The 20,551-nt window shown below is 39.8% G+C and overlaps 1 protein-coding gene across 2 annotated transcripts in view; it reads right to left on the bottom strand.

The window, feature by feature from the left end:
- DHX57 (DExH-box helicase 57) overlaps positions 1-20,551 on the bottom strand; it is a 46,577-nt gene that overhangs the window by 23,778 nt on the left and 2,248 nt on the right. The window contains exons 3-14 of one of the 2 annotated variants that reach the window (XM_044428755.1): positions 20,196-20,342; positions 18,301-18,474; positions 16,679-17,502; positions 14,501-14,682; positions 12,731-12,852; positions 9,733-9,922; positions 8,060-8,184; positions 6,477-6,610; positions 4,729-4,783; positions 3,301-3,500; positions 1,889-2,005; positions 342-438 (exon numbers count right to left, since the gene is read on the bottom strand). In XM_044428755.1, the coding sequence (XP_044284690.1) occupies positions 342-438; positions 1,889-2,005; positions 3,301-3,500; positions 4,729-4,783; positions 6,477-6,610; positions 8,060-8,184; positions 9,733-9,922; positions 12,731-12,852; positions 14,501-14,682; positions 16,679-17,502; positions 18,301-18,474; positions 20,196-20,342 (2,367 nt within the window). Of the gene's footprint in view, positions 1-341; positions 439-1,888; positions 2,006-3,300; positions 3,501-4,728; positions 4,784-6,476; positions 6,611-8,059; positions 8,185-9,726; positions 9,923-12,730; positions 12,853-14,500; positions 14,683-16,678; positions 17,503-18,300; positions 18,475-20,195; positions 20,343-20,551 lie in introns of both variants that reach the window. The other variant, XM_044428754.1, reaches the window with a different exon arrangement.

Raw genomic sequence — 20,551 nt, 5'->3', positions numbered from 1 at the left:
TCACTGTGGGCTTCTTCCTTTCAGGTATATTATGTACTGACACAATCCTTGTTTAATGAACACATGATTTTATTAGCTACATGAAATGCTTCGAACTGGGGGTCAGTGGTATGTGAGAGTGCACATACTTTCTGGTGTATATCACTATTCAGCAAAGCAACAATGGTATTTCAGTGAAAGAGGCAGAAAACGATTGTACCATTTTCAAAATATCAGTGTATTAATTCAGACTCCAGTTGTAATTTCAAATCAAGGCTTGGCATTACATGAAGAAGCACTGCACTTGGGCACTTCTGCTCATATATATTTAAAGTTAATGAAAAAGTATATTCTTGACTTACTGTTTGTTGTGTCGGTTGTTGAAAAGTGCATTTGACTGCAATTGTTTGTACAGAGTTTTAATTTCTGCCATGCCTGGCAAAAATATCAGTACTGCACCTAGGACAATTTAAAAAGGTGAAATTAATAGAAAAATAGTTATTTAGCACTCAAAACTATTTTTCCTCCACTGTAGTATCTGTGCAGGTACTGCATGGCCATTTTAGTCATTGAGTCACCTCTGCAGCCTTACATGATGCATTCTTCCTGCACGGAAAGCACTTGGGAAAAAGATGCAAAATGTATGCATTGTCCAAAATGCCAGTCACATACATACGGCATGTACCTGATGGCCACATGGACCTATGACCTGACTGGAATCTATCCAACATGCCCTTGGTCTGCTAGTTCCCATTTTGTGAAACTCCCTACCTCTGGAAGTTAGGGAAGAACCAACATTTTGCTGTGTTTGATGCCTACTGATAACAATTTCATTTTAAGAAACCTTCCTTGATTGATCAAGCCTGTATTTTACTGGTATTCTGTTGTTTTTAAAAAACAGACAAATTGTTAATTTTGAGTTTTATTCTTGTCTTTTATGGTTCACTGCCCTGGAATCTGTTTAGATGTATAACAGTATACAAAAGTTGTAATAACGGATTAAATAATACTTGTCTGTTTTGCTCCATGTACACACAATGCTGTCTACCTACAAGTTGTACAAAGTACTTTCTGTCTAGGCTAATCCAACCTATCAAGCATTTTGGGTTCCATTTTTTTCTTTGCATGCAGGGCTCCTGTGCCTCTAACAGAAACTCAGCAGAGGAGGTTTTCCTATCACAGAGATTTAGCAAGGCAAAAATGTCACTTCTCAGCTCTGTCTGTTAAACAGATGCCCTGGATACAGACAAAGCTCCACATCAAGATGTGGAATACTGGGAATATGCCCTATGCTTGTGTGCTCTCCAATTCCACTCCCTCATCCCCTTGCGATCAATGCTTAATATAGTGCTTCCTCCCTGGCCAAAAACACAGCTTGTCATTGCATCTTAATGTGTTACATTGGAGATAATTAAACCATGGTTTGCCAACAAACTCACAGTACAAATCAGATTCAGACCCTGGTTTCTGGCAAACTTACAATTTCATCAACCAAGAAAGTGGGGAGTGTGGCTAAGAAGAGAGAAGAGATCTATATTCACACCGGGCTCATTCTTGATCCTCCAACTTATTACCTGAATTCAGGCCCTCTCAGAAAAAGGCAGAGAAGGAGCAAAAAGAATAAATCTACAATTCCTACAAAATTCTACAAATCTACTCTTTCTTTGGGGTGATGAGTTCATGACTAAGCCAAGAAATATTTAAACCTGCATGCTCTTATTAGCAAGATTCTTTAATTGTCTCACATCATCATTCTAAATGAACCATTTCATGAAAGCCGTATTTTGCTTTGAAGCTGTTTGCAAAAAGCCTAACCAGAGTAGAATTCCAAAAGACTATCATCTGTCTGGGCACAGCCAACTCAACTGAACAGACTTGTGAAAGAGGTCACAGTTCCCCATTGCTTTACCTGGTGGATATGAATGTTTGCCACTGACAATCCACTCCAGTAAGGCCTCAATTAATTCAAGATTAACTTTGTCTAAGTCCATGGTTGCCATTGTTTTTAATACTGATTTGCTAATTCCTGAAAAAGAAAATGAACATAAACACAGAAGGAAAAAGTCAATTTGTCTAATAAAGAAGCACAAAATACAGTTATTTCCAAATTCATCAAGCCTTTGAAAAGGCCAATGGTGGCACCTTCTTTTCCAGAAAGGACAGATTCTCTTCAGCTAATTGTTCTTAATCTACTCCATATCAGCATCACTATGTTAGAAAAAGCAGGACTTCTTGTTACATTCACCTAGTGAAAAGCAGTCCATATCTGCCAGTTCAGAAATTTAATGGTTCCCTCCCTAACAACAATAAGCACTGAAGGGACTTGAAGTCATACTTCTGCCCGTTTATTTATTTAATTTCTATACTGCCTGTCAGTCAAGATGACTTTCTGAGTGATTTATATAATCAAAACACACAAATAAAAAACCCCACATATTCGCCAGTTATCTCTGAGCAAGGAAGATTAGCTATTGGAGTTTATTTTTGGGGGAGGGGGTTGGAATCAAACATTAAGAACCCTTTCAGAGACACACTCTTGTCTTTCAACAGCTCTTTGCTCTTCCACAAGCCCTGCATTTCATACGACAAGCATCCTGCACGTCCGTGCTGATCCCAAATTTAGAAAGCCACACCAACAGTTACCTTGAGTCACACTGTACCACAGTTACCCTGAGTCTACCCAAAATGTAGGCAAAGTACACTTGTAGATGCCCCAGCTTTTCCTTTTCTTGCACCAACCTTCTTATTCACTTATCCCTTTATTTCCCAACTTCCTTCATGCCATGCCTTCTCCTGATCCACCAAGGTGACTACACATTTTTTGAATGTAAACATTTGCTGTGACTTTTTGTTTATTGAGATATAGCAAAAGATTTGCTGCAGGGTGGAGACATGTCACAACCATTCCCCCACAATGGAAAATATTTAACCGTGAGTCAGTACCTCAAGTTGTATACCTGAAATACACAACCACAACACTCAAGTAAAGGGTCAGCATGCACACCAAAAAGAGTCAGAGGGGCTAGGACAATCTGTCTGCCATAGAACAGAAAGGGAAGCCCCAGCACATACAAGCCTCTAGACTGGTTTTCCTCAACCTGGTGCTTTCTAGCACTACCGGACAGCAACTCCCATGATTCCCAGACAGTATGGCTGCCCTAAGCTACAATCTTCCTACAACTCTATATGCATTTGTGTATGGCACACACGTGCAAACAATTAAGATTTGAAAACATCTTTCTAGTCAAAAAACCCATATTTCTAACTGAAAAAGAAATCCTTAAGAATAAATGGCTCCAACAAATATGCAAGAAAGATTACCTTTGTAGCGTGTCAGCAGCTGCTGAAATGTCAGTTGCTGGTCCGGGACTGAATCCTTGACCATCACCGTACTCTGCACAAGCCCAGCACGCTTTAGGTCCTCCTCTACTTCCTCTGCAGCAGTCCTCAAGTGTCTTCCTTTCTTGCCTGCAATGTGTTTCACAGTGCGCATGTACGGACTACCATGCTCGATGACATAGCTGAAGACAAGCAGAGGAATAAGGCCTGACTAGACAGCAAAAGAAGAAGGGGATGGCAGAGGATGAGGTGGCTAGATGGAGTTACTGCAGCAGTCGGTGTGAGCCTAAGTGGACTCTGGGGGATGGTGGAGGATAGGAAGGCCTGGAGGAATGTTGTCCATGGGGTCGCGATGGGTCGGACACGACTTCGCGACTAACAGCAACAACAAAAGCAATCTGCAGCTTGTGCTGTTTAAAATAGGCAGCCCCTTCAAGCAGAAGTTTAGACCTTATGGATTGTGTTGACATACTTAATGACCTGGTTTCCTGTGGCACATGCCAGGTACTGCTTGCCTAATCACCTACCTGGGAACAGCATGCCATGATGTTTGAGTAAGCCAACAACCTCTGAGTAAGCCAACAACAGGGTATAAGTTATCTGAGGGTTCCTCTCCTCCATACAAGTCATGACACCTGGGCTTTGACAACATGGCAAGCTGCATCTAGGCAGATAATTTGGCAAAACTGTTCAGCATTTGCAACCATGTGCTGCAGTTTAAACAAGCCAAGGCAAACCAATGGTGCAAACCCAAACCAACTGCTTCAAAGCACTTTAGGACAGACTCAGTGGCTGCACAATACCTTCTGCCTAGCAATACAGGGAACCCATGTGGAAACAAGCTATGAACTACCAAGTCAACAACTCCAGTTTTCCATTCTTTTCTCTCACACTGTTTCCACCCTCCCATGCCCTTTGCTACTCAAGCTAAAAAGAGAGAGAGAGAGAGAGAGATGTTCTTAACAGAGTATGTAAGTACTGTCTTTTCTTCATACTCTCAGCACAGCAGTGAGTTCATAAAGCTATAAACTATATAAAAAGTAACCAGGTACATAAATAAATGTACAGATTTCTACCCACTCTTTATATGAATGATTCTGCACATTATCCTGATTTTAAGCTCTATTTTGAACAATATAGTAATTCTGAATGTTAATTTAACTATTGGCAGAGGATATTGGAGGCTTCCACAGCCAGGAGCCGTGCTGCAAATTGTATTCAAAATATTGGGAGCACCAGGTTGGAGAAAACTAAATTATAAGATAAGGGCATTATTCTATAATCTCTTGAGGTCCTCAAACAAGTAGCCTCTCAAAAGAATAATAATTCAAATCTGAATACATCGTTAAACAGTCCAGATTTATGTAAAAGTCATGCTAGACATCTGAAGTAATTTCTGAGATTCCTTACTGAGTCATAGCAATTGCATCTTCTAGAAAAAACTGGTCGACAGGAAATGTTCTACCTAAGAAAGATGTAAACAGAGAGGTAAAAGGAGAGGTAAACCATAATAAGAGAAAAGACAAACAACTGCATTATCAACAGAGCAAAAGAAGTAATCTTCCATGTTCCTTATCCATGGATTGCTATCTTCAGCTTAGAATAAGTGTTATGGTTTGACTTATCTCATAGGGAGGTTCAGGCAGCCACACCATAATAAATAGCAAGGCTGCTCTCTCAGGAGGCAGGTTTGGAACACCACCACCACGTGATGGTAAATAGATAAACACGATATATTTATCTTTGAGACACAATCCATTGCTCAGTGTCCAATCATTTCAAAGAGCTTTGAAACTTTACTGAGAATTGTATTTCATGTTAACATGCGTGTGTACGTGCACACACATGTGTGGGCATGTGAGCATGATTTTCCATCTTCACCAATGCTTGAGGTATGTGGAGGTAGCTTAAATTTCTTTGTCATATGGGGAGATAACAATACTGACTAATCTCAAATTGTTCTAGAAGCATTGCAAATAGATAATTCATATAAAGTTCTTTGAACACTCAGAAGCTCTAAACAAGCATTCACCACTATTCATATATCACTTCCCATTTTAATTGTCCCAAAGCACTTAGTCTTTAAGATGCCAGAAGATGGGGATTTTATTGATAAAGCTGCTTTCAGTTTCATGTTTACTTTTTATAAAGTACTTTTTATATCGCTATTTTACTTGAAACGGCTTGTTAAAGAATGAGACAACTTTACAGTAGACAGGGAAACCATCAGCTATGAGTGATAGAGAAACTAAAAAATACAAAAATCATGTCACCAGTAGACACTGGCACCTTAAAGAACAGGGTATTGCCACTGGCATCTGGGCAACTACAAATGTCAGGAAGTTCTCTTTCATTCCGGCACCTAGAAAAATCTTGCAGTCTCCTATGGGTTACAAACAAATCAAGCAGAAATAAAAACAAATAAATGTTTTTGGAAACAAATACAGGAAGGGATGCTGCCTCAATTTCCCACTTGTGAACTTCCAAATGGTAGCTTGAGCAGCTGAATCAGACGGTGTGTGACCTGAATCAACAAGAGTGCTACTGTGTTCTTGAAAGTTTGTACATTCTCGTATATCTGATGGAAGGAACGATCCTACATCCTCAGACATTGTCTGAGGGGCCATAGTACTGTTTGGGGGTCAGAGACCGTGCTCCAGTCTCAGAGCTGAGAATCAGTGCTCTCCCATGGGCCCTTGCAGCAAGTGCAGAAAGGACTGTGCTGGCTGCTCCCTGAATGCAGGAAAATGACCTCAAGAGGCATTAAAGAGGATGGGGAGGAAGGTGAGGAATGAAGGAGACAAGGCATCCTAAAGCTGCTCCAGCTTTCTTCTCTCTCCCCCATGAAATGCTGTTGCTAGATGGCTGGAATTATAGATCTGTTCAGAGCAGAATGAGTGGGAAGGCCAAAATCATCTTCACTATTCCTTCTGTCCTGCATTAGATGCCTGTAAACCTCCAGTGGGTTTCCCCATCAGACTGCATCCATAGTTACCTTTCTTCAGATCAGCTTAAGTAACTACTAGCAGCAGAATGCAATGTCAGAAAATCAGCATCAACCAAGTAAGAGCTGTTACAACTCAAAACAAATGTGTTAGAAGCCACAAGAAATTTAACACAAGAGATTAATAATAAAAATCAATAAGAATGTTTTTCACCTGGTATGTTAACAATAGGACAGGAATTAAAATATTGAGAAAAGAGTTCTGCATTCAGGGTAGCACTCATTAATATAACACGCAGATCCGGGTTCTGCAACATTATATCCTTCAAAACCAGCAGCAAGAAGTCACTGGAGAGAACAAGCAGAAAACATTTGAAATTCTTTAATTAGTTTGCTTCCCTCTCTCTGGTCATTATTTTCTGCTCATTTTCCCTCGCTCTATAGTGTCACAACTGATGATGTCCAACAACTTTTATCAACATTCAACATCCCCTTCTGGAATATTTCTGAGTCTTCTATATTCAGGGCTTTGGACAAGAGCTTGCACTGAATAATTAGAGATAAGAAATTGCAGTAGAATATGGAATACACATGAGGAATTTGCTTATTATTGTCTTTAAAGATGAAGAGTAGGGTCAGAAGCAGATTCTAGTCCTTAGAGCTGAAAAAGCAAATTTGAGAGTGTACAGGAATATTCTGAAAGTCAGTACAAAAAAATGCCACATACATGGGAGGAAATCTGCCTGGTAGGTAATTAAATCTGCCTGGAATAAAATTACTAAATCCTCACCAAGAGGCAGTGTTTATCCATTAAAAAAAGAAGACAGAAAAAGAGCCATCAGAAGAGGATGTAGCCTCTGTGCTTCCCTCCCAGCCTGTTGTTTCATGACTTTACTCATTCACTCACTTACTCTGCTTGGTATATGAACTTGCTACAGCAGACAGAAGAGGAGGGAAAGCAAGAGACAGGAGTTTATACAGCATTTACTGTATAAATGCGTAGGTTTGGGTTTTTTTTTTTTTTTAAGATATCCAAGTTGAAATCTCAGTAGTCATAACCTGGGACTTTTGCACCCTTTAGTTATTGTTGCACACATTTCAAAAGACAAATCTAAACTGCGCATCTGCAGTGCAGGCATAACAAATACTGAGCTATCATTCAAAGCAAGAATTACAAGATAGTGGCCACATTTGTGTGGAACAAGGCAAGGGCATTTCATGTAAAAACCTCCGTGAGCCATGGGCACCTGTATGCCCAAGCACACAGGCAAGAGGCAAAATACACTGTGTTTCAGTTTCCCCAATACCTGACTTGTCATTATGTATGATTCAAACTCTGTTCAACTGCTAAGCAACTAATTGCTTGTTGGCATATTTAATAACTCGGGTTTGATTTAAATTGTGATTCCTGGTTTGTGTAGAATCATAAGCTAGGTATTGAAGTAAGTGAAATGGAATGACGGTTTATTCTTCCTCCCTAGCAGGTGAGAGGAGAAAAGAGGGTCAAATACACAAGCTTAAAGCTTTGAGCAGGCTCACACAGGCTTGTGCATACAAAGCTAAATCCTGGCTTAGCACGATTTGTGAACCAGGCCAGTGTATATGATTAGACAAACAGACAGCATTCTTATAAGTAGTGGGGTTCAGTGCTTAGAGTTGCAGACTAGGAAGACTCAAGTTCAAGTCATCCCTAAACCACAAAACTTACTGCATATCTTGGACCAATTCCTCCCTCAGCCTAATGGCAGGAAAAAAAGGACAACAAAAAATGCAAGTGAAAATAAAGAACTGAATTACCTTTCTTCTGTTCTTTCATGAACTTCATCAATAATAACATGTGTGAATCCTTGTAAACTCATATCCCCTTCCAACCTTCTCAGAAGCACTCCAGTTGTACAGTATAACAGCCGGGTAGCTGAAGACTTAAAATGAAAAGGACAACAAAATTGTGAACAAAATCAGTTTTTCTGTCCAAAGTTAACCTTAAAAGGCATCTTGTGTTATTCCAAGTCACAGTGACAGCCCAGATTTTGTCCATGTGTCCCATTCAAATTTCCAAGGGTAATCAGAGGGAGGTTTCTTATCCTGAAAAGCTCATCATACTTTCTCATGTCTAGCAAAAGCAGCAAAGACAGAAAACAAGCAAATCACACTGTGCATTAAGTGCTGCCGTTTAGTCATTGACTGGCAAAGCACATCCAAAGACCAAGGGCCAGTGCAAGTGTAATGTCAGCTCAGGTGTCGGGGGTGGGCAGTGAGATCAACATCTCCCACCTCCTCCTCTCTTCAGTGCAAAGACAGCTCACAGCAAACAATAAAACAACTTCCTTACAATAAAACATAAAAACAGCAAGCTGAGAAGAACAAGAAACAAAACATCAAACAGTTGCTACTGAAATCTTGCCCAATCAGAAGAGCTTTTAACTGGTGCTGAAAGATCAAAAATGTTGGTGCGTGACAAATACAGCATGGGTACCATTCTAGAAAAGGTCATGTGTCTGGTAGCTTTCTATCTCACCTCTGAAAGGCACCAACAGAGCAAGGCCTCACCAGAAGACATGAGTATTCAGACAGCTGTCCATATACTGTAATTATTAAACTGCATTTATATCCCGCCTTGTTCCTCTTGTAAGGAACACTAGGTAGCTTACCTAGTTCCATTTTATCCTCACAACAATAACAACAACCCTGTTAGGTAGGTTAGGCTGAGAATGAGTGACTCGCTCAGTCACCCAGCATGCCTCATGGCTAAGTGGACAGTGGAACCCAGATCTCCAAGCCACCCCTTTGGTTGTGATATATATGCATAGGATTATGTGCTGAATAAACTAAACTAAATTCCAAACAGCAAAAGCTATATTCCCGGCATAGATAAAGAAGACTGCTTGAACCCTACTGAAAAATTTTCTCTTTTCATAGATGGGACACTGACTGCCTCTTTGGCTCCAGAATAGCTCAAACTGTTTCAAATGAGAGAATCAGATGCTGTTTCATGTCAATATAGATTACAGCTCATTTGAATTCCATTTTTGTGTTCATTCCATTTCTCAAAACTTTTATTTATTTATTGCTTTTGTATACCATTCACAGTGATCAAAGCCATCAGAATGGTTTACAACAAAATAAAACTTACAAATGTCTATTAAAACCAAATTAATCTGGTTTCAAGACACACACACACACACCTGTCATCTTTCTGCTTTAGACACATTTTTCAAAATTTTACTCAGTGTTAGTTTTCTTAGAATATGGAAACAATCCTCCCAGCCTTCCACTCTTCCTGCTTTCCTCTAGGTTCAGCTACCAGAAACAGAATAATTACTGCTAAGATTAATAAAAGATGCAGCTAGCTGTCATGATAGGGACCCAATTAATTGCTGCAATGTGACACAAATGAATAAATTAATATGAATTAAGACACTATTGGCAGCACTGGAATAAAAAGGATGAATGGGTGAACAAACCATTACACTTTCTAGACGAATTTGATATCCAACCATGATCCCAACTCTCTCAGTTCGTTCCTTGGCCACACGTTCAGCCACAGAAACAGCAGAAATCCTGCGAGGCTGGGTGCAGATAATGTTGGCTACCTTGCTGGGCGGACCTTCGAGTGAGGAATCCAAGATAAACTGAGGAATCTGTGTCGTCTTTCCACAACTGCATGAAGGGGAAGAATCAAATAAAAGCAAAATTCTTATCACCCTAAAGCAAAGCATTAAGGGGTTGAGCAGAAGTCAATTTGGATTTCTTATACAGTGGTATCTTGGCTCACGAACGCCTCAGTTAATGACCAAATTGGATCGTGAACAAAAATTTCATAAAAATTTTCCATAGACGGGCATGACTATGGTTGCGCTCAGGGTGGGGGGAGATGGCCACAATCATGCTGAGGGAGCGGGAAGATGGCCAAGATCGCACCCGTCTTTCCTGCACAAGCGCAATCTCGGCCATCTTCCCCCCCACCCGAGCATGCCCGCAATTGTGCCCGTCTCCGCCCCCCAGCGCACCAGCAATCGTGCTGGGGGTTGGTAGATGGCCACTATCTTTGTTGTTTGTCACTTTGCATCAAGTTTTTCTGATTTAAAAAAAATAGTTACAGAACAGATTAACTTTATTTATACTGAACCTCATGGGAAAATATGACTTGGCTCATGACCAAATTGGGTCACGACCAGAGTCCTGGAATGGATTAAGTTTGTGAGCCAAGGTACCACTGTATAATGAACAAGTACATTCCAAAACCATAAACTATAGGATAATAATTCCTCAACATTCTGTTGTAGATTCAGAATTGAACTATTTACTTCTTATGTCTCAGGGTAGCTTATAAATCAATGTAATATAATGGCAGTGCAATCCAAAGAACAACAGAGTTTTTACTTATTTGTAGTGCAAAAAACAGGAAAAACAATATAATATTTAAAATGAAGAACCATTTTAACAAACATAAACTTATTAGTATATCAATGGGAAGTATGGGCCCACCTTTGGCTAATGAGATGGTGACACCCAGAAACGTGTCCACAGCAAGCATAAAACTGATACAATTAGGACTATTCTGCAGAGAACAATCATAAGCTCATCATGAGCACAGAGCTCATTTACATATGTGGTAGTGTGATCCACAGGGGATCACTTTTTGGAAAGCAATGCACAGGTGGTGATGAAGTTATCTGTCGCCTCCACACCACCTGTTTTAACTGCTATCTCCAATAGCAACAAAATGACACTAATAAATCTTGCGCTCACATCAGTGCACACCCACAGAAATACATGCTGTGTTGCATCCTACATCAAAATCTGCATTACAATTTATTTTTCATGAGCAAAAATGAGGAGAGATGGAGAGGAGCAACTTCTGAGTCTGCTAAAAATTATGATGTTTTTATTTATATATATATATATATATATATATATATATATATATATATAGTTTTAAAAATAGAGAAACTCACTGAATATCCACTGGGTCCTGCAACCCAAGTCCATCTCTACAAATTATGTCTCTGCATTGAGTTTGTAAAGATGGATTCGGGTTGCAGGACTTAGTGAATATTCAGTGAGTTTCTCTCTCTTTTTTAAACCTGTGTTTTTTTCTTTTAATTAAAAATGGTTTACTCTGCAGCAGAAGCCAAAATGACACTGTGCCGCCCGCCGAAAGGAAGAGCACACCACGAGGGGAAGGCATGAGGTTGTTCTCACCTTGCTCGAGGCCTTCCTGGCTCCTCACCACCACCCAGCTTCCGAGCTGGAGGAAGGTCTTCTCACAGGCACTCGCTCAGCTCCGGGAGCGGGAGCCTGGAGAGGTGAGTGCAGGGCAGCTCCCCCGGCCGGGAGAGGGCCGTGAGGAGGGAGGTAACGGCTGCTTTCTCCCGGGCTCGGAGAGGCGGCCACAGCTTGGCCCGCAGCCCAGGGACGTGGCTCATATTTTAGTCGTAAAAAAACCTGGATTAACCTTATTACATTGAACATTACGGGGAAATTTGATTATATTTTTCTTACCTTCTATCTTTTTTTAGTGTCTTTGTCCCCCTCTCTTCCCACCGCCCTCCTCTCTTCTATATTCCCACTCCGTATTCCTGCTCTGTATTCAGAGTCATCACATGCATGCAATAGGGGGAAGAGCCAGTGCATGCACAATTCACACCAGCAAGACCAGCACAGCAGCAGCTAGCCAGAGCTAGCAGAGAGAGCCGATGCATGTGCAGTTGAAGGGAGCTGTTACAATTTGGCATGTGCGCCGGCTCTCTCCTAGTCTCTGAAACTCAGAGTACACCTGAACCGGTTCAGAGCTTTCGGACTCATTCGGAGATTGTTTTCTCTGAACGAGTCCAAAAGCTCTGAGGCGGGCTGGGTAAACGACCTTGGCAGGCTGTATCTGGCCTGTGGGCCATAGTTTGAGGACCCCTGATCTAGAGGGTCTCCTTTTCGTCAACCCTGATTAACAAGTGAAGGAGGAACTGGCCAGGCCTTTTCATCCTCTCATTGATCTTTGTTATAGGCTAACTGTGCTAGGTACCCCATCCTTTGGTGAAAGGTAAGAAAGTCCAAATAAGAGCAGATAATCTGAAATATCTGAAGGTTGCTTTTAAGGGCATAAACCAAGGTGATTTACATGATGAAATCCTGTTCAATGCAATAATTAAGAAAATCAACAAACACCAGCAATAAACATCTAGCTGAGACAATACAAAAAGCTAAAACACAAGGAAAGTCCAATAAAACACAGGGAAAGGCCAAAGAAATTAGGGGAAAGACTTCCTGAAAGTTTGCAGATTTGAAATCTGATGGAGCCAGAAAAATAATAGGAAGGAAAGAACCTAGCCAATGTTCCTCCTTTCTGGAAGTCCTCTTTATTTTCTTGCCTGTAAGGTGGGACTCTTTAGAGTTCTCGATAGTAACAGATGAGTTGCTAGTCTCATTGGTAGGTGTACACAAGTCTTTTTGCACAGGTCATACCCTTACCCAGTCATACCACTCACAACCAGGACCTGAGATCTGTCCAGTAAGCCAAGAATGGTTTCTCTCATCTCCCATGCAGGAAGCTTCTGTCGTTCCTGCAACATGGCCTGGTAATGCCTGGAGGACTGACAAACAGATGCACAGAGTCAACAGCAGCCATAATTGATCTTCAGTGTAGGATCAACAATTATCTATTCTCCCCAATACACTTACATCATATGCAACCTGCCCACCCTGAGGCATATAGGACCCATAAGGCACTCTGTTAATGTACAGCTTCAATATGCTCAGATAGGCAGAACTAATTCTGACAATGATCCAGATGTTGAATACCACAAGTCAGGCTTCAACATTTATTGTTTACAAAATTTAGAAGGTAAAAGGGTGCTCCCAATTTAAGAAATACATTAAACATACAATTCTGTGTACATCTACACAGAAATAAATCCTAGAATTCACAGCATCCCTTGGGCAACCAAATGCAAATGGCAAGCACCATTATTGCTGTTGTTGATGCTATTATTATTATTTCAGTTCTATACCACCCCATAGCTGAAGCCCTCTGGATGATTTACAATATATCAAAAATAAGACAATAACTTATTATTACTATTTCATTTCTATACTGCCCCATAGCCAAAGTTCTCTGGGTAGCTTAAAACAAGATATTAAAAAGACAATAAAATATAGTAAAAATGCCATAAAATCTTATCAAAGAAACATTTAAAACATACAGGAAAGATGACCCTTTAAAACCCCTGAGATGGGTGATCCCCTCAAGCCCCTGGATAACTAAGTGTATCTTTAAAAGCCTTTGCCTAAAGGGCTGTCTTAACCTGGCACCAAGAAGACAACAAGGTTGGCATCACCAGATGGGTTGCAGTGATAAAGTCATTCCATAGATGGGATCTATGAGATCTATGGGATCTTTCTCTTACCCTGGAGAGAGGACTTAAACATGCTTGCTGCCTAACTAAACACAAAATATGCTTCTTCCTCCCCACCCCCAATTTTATTATTTTCTCACAAAATACGTTTCTTGATTATTCCGTCCAATTGTTTATGTTTTTGCTGTTGCTAGTCACGAAGTCATGTCCGACCTATCGCAACCCACAAGTTGCTGCTGACTTATGGGGACCCCATGAAAAAATGCCCTCCACAATGCCCTGTCCATGCCATCCCTGCTTAGCTGTCCTAGATTACTTATACACATATGCAAATTCTAATCAAAAGAGCAACTAACTAATACTCATCATCACCATTACTTTTATGGGGCTGCAGCCCTATCACAAGTGCTTCCCCAGACTGCAAACTGACTTTTTAAGATTTACATAAACACCCTCAGCATTTGAGTGACCAAGAGTATACCAAAAGATATGGTGTTGACAATAATTAAACCCTAATTAAAAACTCAGGATATTTATGAAAATTATTTTCAGGGGTGATGTTATATGAATCTTCTCATTTGTATATCATACATCAGCATCATCATTGCATAGATTACAAAAATGTATAGGTTTTTGCCTTATGATACTTAAAACTATAATATTCTTAAAACTCCTAATTTGGGAATTCATAAAACAGAATGTTGCTACTAGGTGTTCTGTGGCATTATCAGAATCTCAATGTTCTCTCCTATTTCATGGTATCAGAATTTTCTTCGAGCTGTTATTCAGATATGTAGCTAAACTTAAAACAAAAACAAGTTACTGAAAGTATATAGAACATCATATGCAACCTGATGCAGGTTTACAGTTTAAAACTCAATCATACCTTCTTTATGCTGAACTGTTTGCAAATTCTTAAATTTTCCTTGCAAATGGGCTTCGCTGGGGTACTATACTTCTTTAAAAGCTTCTTTTTGAGGTTTACATAACTTTCCATCTCTACATGAACTGCCTGTAGTTCCTCATCATCATCATCATCATCCTCTTCAATCACCAAGTCTTTCATTGCTTAAAACAGAGAACATCTTAACATACATTCTTCTAAAATGTTAGACTTCAGAGGAAAGGCTGTATAACAGAAGACCCCACAAGATGCAATTCTCTCCAGACATCCTTGTATTGTTCCTTTAAGTTCCTACAGGTCAGAACAAGGTTTTTGCTTTCATTCTGTGTAGCACAACTTTAGAATCTGTTTACTTGCACACAGCATTGAGAGTTAATCTAGTACTGCAGATATCTGCTGGAGATGGATCTAGTCCAGAAAAAGTGAAGGAAGCACTATATACACAAATATCTTCTAGATGTCTGTTCTCATGGACCTTTGGTGGCATGCAACGTCATACTGGTTTTAGTTGCTTTTTCTTTGATCTTGGTACCTGCTTATTGCTTTTTTGTAGCTTTTACTGGCTTTTTAACATAGTGCTCATTATGTTTTTAGGGATTTGTTTTGTAAGCTGCATTAAGGGTATGCATTGAAAGGTGCAGTATTATGTCACATAAATAAATATATAACCTCTGTTAGCATTCTCCATTACACTTTTAAATGTTATGTTAGAGGAATTCTCTGCATATAAGAAAGCTAGTCCTAACATTCTTGCATTGCAATTATTATAGCTAGGGTGCCATCTTGTGCATAAAAAGGCCTATGATTCCCAGCATTTTGCTGCCTGGGGAATGCTGGAAGTTGTAGGCCTTTTTCCTATCTGATTAGGCATAGGAATGGACCCTTAGTCCTCCTTTGCATTACTAACAAGCTTTGACTCAAAAAAGAAAAAAAAAAAAAACAACGAATTCCAGAAGTCAACTGTACTAGTCTGAGATGTCATAATACAAAAATGGTTTCATCTTCTCTATAGTGGGGATGGATTTGATGACTTTAATCTCTTCAGATTCTATGACTCGCTAGCAAAACAGGATCCTTGGTAGCAAGCATAAACCATGACAATTCTAGTAATCCCCCCCACTATATACTGTCACATTTCAGTACTCATGTACCTTTGTTTATTCCTCATCATTTTATATACTCTCCTCTTAAGGAAGAAACAACTAGTTCCAGTTATCAATAACCAAAATCAGTACTGAAAATACAAACAAAATCCTACAGGCTTCCCTATACTTGTGATCCTTCATTCATAGAAGCTGATACTTCCTTGATATGACAGTGTCAGCCTCTAGGGCATCTCCTGCATTTTGTAGTCATTTAATGGCTTTTTTTAAGAGCAAGGATAATGAGATAATACATTTTAAAGGGACAGCAAGCTGGAATAAAGGCTCATGTAACTCGGTAATTGTGCTATACTGCAACACTACCCTTGTGGTTGTATAACACAACATATAACACAGGTTTCTGTTTGTGCAACTACTGTTCCCTCAAATAGATTTTAGTCAGGTGTTGTATTTCAAATGACTTAACAATATGCCAAGAAATTGGTATTAGAATTGCTGCTAATATTTGTTTTTAATATATTAGGACCTATATCGTAGTCATTCACTAATACAGATTTTTTTTAAAAAGTTGCTTTTTAAAGGGATTCAAACAGCCACATTCTCCCTTGCACCATGAGTGGACCTCCATCAGTGATTTTTCTACCCCAGGAGAAAACAATGGGAAATCCACTACTGAAGTATAAATTCCTTGAAAACTACAGTAAATCCATCAACCATACCATACATCCTGACAGTAACTTCCATATATTCAGCAAATAACCAGTAGGGTGTAGGGGGGTGTGCATGCATAAAATTATAGTCACAACTTCATAAAATAATTCCAGCATTCTCCGTTTTTCCTAAATCACCATCTAATATAACAGTCCTAAACTGACCTGTAACAAGAGCACTGATTTGTGGAAGAACTCCATGAGTGTACTGGAGAACACATGGGCCTCTGAATGGGAGACCAAATATATCAGTTGAGAGGAGAATTTGGGCTCTCAGTTCTATCTACAGTCTCCTCTTTTAACACCTAAACTGTACAGTTCAACAAAATTTATGAAACCATATGTACCTTCTGAAATCTGATATGGAACATCTGAACTATTAGGGAGCATATGCTCATTGACATCAGCTGGTGTTCTTGCCAAGGGTTTCACCAGAGGTAATGGAGGACTGCTGTATTTATGGAAAGTCTTACTAAGCAGTTTTGTTACTTCAACTTCATCCTCTAAGCACGTTATAAAAGCATAAATAACAGGTTCATTAGATTCGGATGATATTAAGGCCTTTTCATAAAGGAATTCAGCAATGTGCAATCGACAAGACAAGGGCAGATTCTCATTGGTAGAATAGAATGCCACAAGGGGTGGCTGATAGGGGTATTTGTTGCCCTCAGGAAATCTTACTTCCAGTTCATACACAGGAGAGTTATCACTGTTAAGTTTGAGATGAGCATCTTCCCTAATACAGGGAAGTGTTTTCTGCTTGTGAGGAGATTCATGCTTGAATTTGCATCTTGAGCCAAACCTGCAGTGTCCTTGGAGGTAATGTCTGCAGATTTCCAGGGAAGCTGACTTCAGCTCATTACTGGGGTTGTTGTTCCCTCGTTTTGGCTTGCTGAGCATCTGTGTTAGGTACGCCAAGTCTAACGTAATAGTCCAAACCCGGTTTTTAATTCTTTCCACAAATTTGTCTCCACAGATGGAATGGAGGGCAAAAGCCTCTTCCTGCCTTTGCTCCAGACAGTCTTCAGTACTGGCCTGAGCAGCAGTTTCTGAGATCTTCTCTCCAAATTTTTCAGAGAAGCACTGTAACAGCAAGTGCTCCAGGGATGCTCCAATATTACCATTACAGGATTGCAGGACGGCTCGGCAACGCTCACTATCAAAACCATATCTAGAAAAAGGAGGTTGGAATTCATTGTGAAAGGTTGACATTCCTCTCCTACTGTTTAGATACAGGCAGTAAACAAGCTAGTTACAAGCTAACTTATTTTAGCTTTAAGTTAAAATAAACTAAAGGGCATTTACCTCTTTTGCTTTCAGTCCCACCCACCACTGGAATGCAGCCCCAAAGTGCTTCTCTGAAAATGAGCTGAGCTCTTGGACTGAAAGAGGTTCTGCATTCCTGAGGTTTAGAGTGTGGCTTTTGCATGAGGAATAAAATATAAAACTTGGGCATATTTGTCTAAGTTTGCTTTCCTTGTATGCCTTACATAGTGTGCATTACTCATCAATTTGGGTATGTTAGAGCTTTTTCCAGAACATGAAATTTTGTTTTCAGTGAGTGTGTGTGGAAAGATGGAATTAGGAAAATAGCTTTTACTTGGAAGGTTTCCTAGGAAAGTTATTAGGAGTAATAACTAGGTACAGGTGTAAAAACAGGGAAAGATAGGCTATGAAATGTCTTAGCTGAGTTCAACGAGGAATACTTTTGTTCTCTTCCCCATTCGTAACACACACAAACATCATTTGGAATTTTCAGTCAGAATTTGTCTTTTTGGCAATTTCATTGCAGCTTGAAGTAGATGAAATGCAAGACTCTCTAGACTGTGCTTGGGCCAGGGATTCCAAATGAAAGGCACATTTTGAATTCTTTCATACAGCTGTACCTAAACAGGACTCCTGTCCTACTAATCCTGATTCCTACTTCCTTGTTAATATTTTCTATTTTATTTATGCAGAAATAAATCACCTGGAAAGTTTATGCACAGCAAACGAAGATACTTCAACCTCAGGAACATGGGTGATAGGTGCTTGAAAAGAAGCAGATGTACTAGTTTTAGAAATTGCCTGATCATCTGACCAGCACTGCTCATCATCCAAGAAATCTGGTTTGTCAAAATCATCTTCACCCAATACAAGTGTCCTAGAAAAAACAGCAAAGGATTTCAGGCTCAGAGCTCTAGGATTTGAGGAATGTATTTTACTCTTTGCTCTGCACCGCTGCACTGTTACTCTTAAAAAAGAAACAAAAGCAAAGGAAGCTGCACCCTTCCCCTCTCACAAACACTCTTCCTCTGGCACAGTTCACCTTAGCATTGGAGACAAAGAGAGGAGAAAAAGAGTCTGAAAAGTCATAGAGGAAGAGTGTTTTTCTCACCTATATGCTCCTTTTGAGGTTTATTTTATCAATTTGTATCCTACCCCTTAATGTAAAAGCCATTCCAAGCATAGCTCACAAAATCTAGGGCAATAGCCAAACAAAACGGTACCAATAAATAAAGTACAGATTAAAAAATAAGGAAGCTAAACAGTTGCATTATGTATCAAAGGGCTGGAAAAATATTAAGGTCTTTACTTGACATTGAAAGGTTAACAGGGTAAGCACCAGGTGAATCTACCCGGAGAGAACATCCCACAAGCAGGCCTCCATAACTGTGAAGACCCTCTTCCCAGTTAAAATATGCTGGAAACATTGGAGAACTGAAAAGGGAGGATACAAGGGAGGATCAGAAATCAATTCCAAAAGCACTCCAGGATGTTTCAGGTAACACAAACGGCATTCTAGTTTTTAAAATTCCCATGTGCATGAGCTGAGAACCCTGACAGGGTCAGGAAGTTTGGGTTGTTCAAAATAAAACATGTTATTTACTGTTATTTATTTGGAAGCTAGTTATAATCCAGCTTCCAAAAAATTCACAAGGCGGGTTCCAAAGATTAGCACACAAAATAAATACTAAAAACATAATTAAGTTGAAACAACAGTAAACCAACAGAAGCAGAAACACCAGGTGGTTAACTATAAACCCTATTTTTGCTGCTATGTGCTGTCAAGTCCAGTATTCTTCTGACATAGTTGCCAACCAGCTGCTAGGGGAAGCCCACAAGTAGGTAATGAGTCAACAGAATCCTCCTACTCCTGTTCCCTAGCAAGTGGTGAACAGAAGCAGAGTTAACCATCTGTTCTTGTTACATGGCATCAAATTATCTTTAACTTATGGCAACCCTGAGAATGAATGCCCTCCAAAATGGTCTGTCCTTGACAGCCCTGCTCAGCTTTTGTAAACTCAAGGCCGTGCCTTTCTTTATAGAATTGATCCATCCTGCATTTGGTCTTTCTCTTCTTCTACCTTCAACTTTCCCTAGCATCATTGTCTTCTCAATACACAATAATAAACTCAAACAAGCAACATAAAAAACCTTCCCGTGTCTATTAAAAATAGGTGAAAATAAATGTTTTAACCTGATGCCTAGTAGGTGTTCCATTAACAAAGTGTCACCACAGAGACGCCCTTATCCTCTGGTACATCACCTCAGACAAGAGGGGAACCCAAATAAGGTCTCCATAGGTTCAAATAGAGCAGGCAGTTCCTCTGATATCTATGCCCCATACACCTGATATGTTCACTACAGAAAACTCCAGTTTACATACTGTAATTGTACTTGACATATAAAGAATGGAGCCACCCCTGAGATAAGCAGATGCCTTGTTTCTTATGCCAGAAAAGCGACAAAATTATACAACTGCTATTTGCATAAGATATGATGTCACTGTGCGTTCTAAAGTAAATAAAAGGTGTACATGTTCAGCTCTGTACTATGGAATCATAATTCCTTAATAGTGAAATTAATATTTAGAAAACTCACTCTGCACCAGCAATCAGATCTTGCCCTTGGAGCTCACGGAGAAGTTCTTTCACGCTCTTCTGATTCTCTGAAGTCATGTACAGTGTCTGCAGTGGCATCTTACTCTTAGAATCATGTTTGGCCTGTCCATATCCTCTACTAACAGGACTTGACGTTAAAAGAAGAATGTATTCATGTAATAGAAAATACATACATGCATAAACATTAACTAAAAACACTTCACAAAAAAACCAGTAATGTTGGGTCTGGCCAATATCCAGCTTCTTCTATTCCTAGGGATTCTCAGGCAGGCACGCCAAATAATTAGGAGATGGTATGCTTCACATCTGTAGTACATACTGAAGCTGTGAGAAGAT

The sequence above is a fragment of the Varanus komodoensis genome, unplaced genomic scaffold (genome assembly GCF_004798865.1).
Source record: "Varanus komodoensis strain SLA01 unplaced genomic scaffold, ASM479886v1 scaffold2, whole genome shotgun sequence".
NCBI lineage: Eukaryota > Metazoa > Chordata > Lepidosauria > Squamata > Varanidae > Varanus > Varanus komodoensis.
Note: the sequence above shows the minus strand (reverse complement) of the source record. Positions and strands in the feature narration are given on the sequence as shown.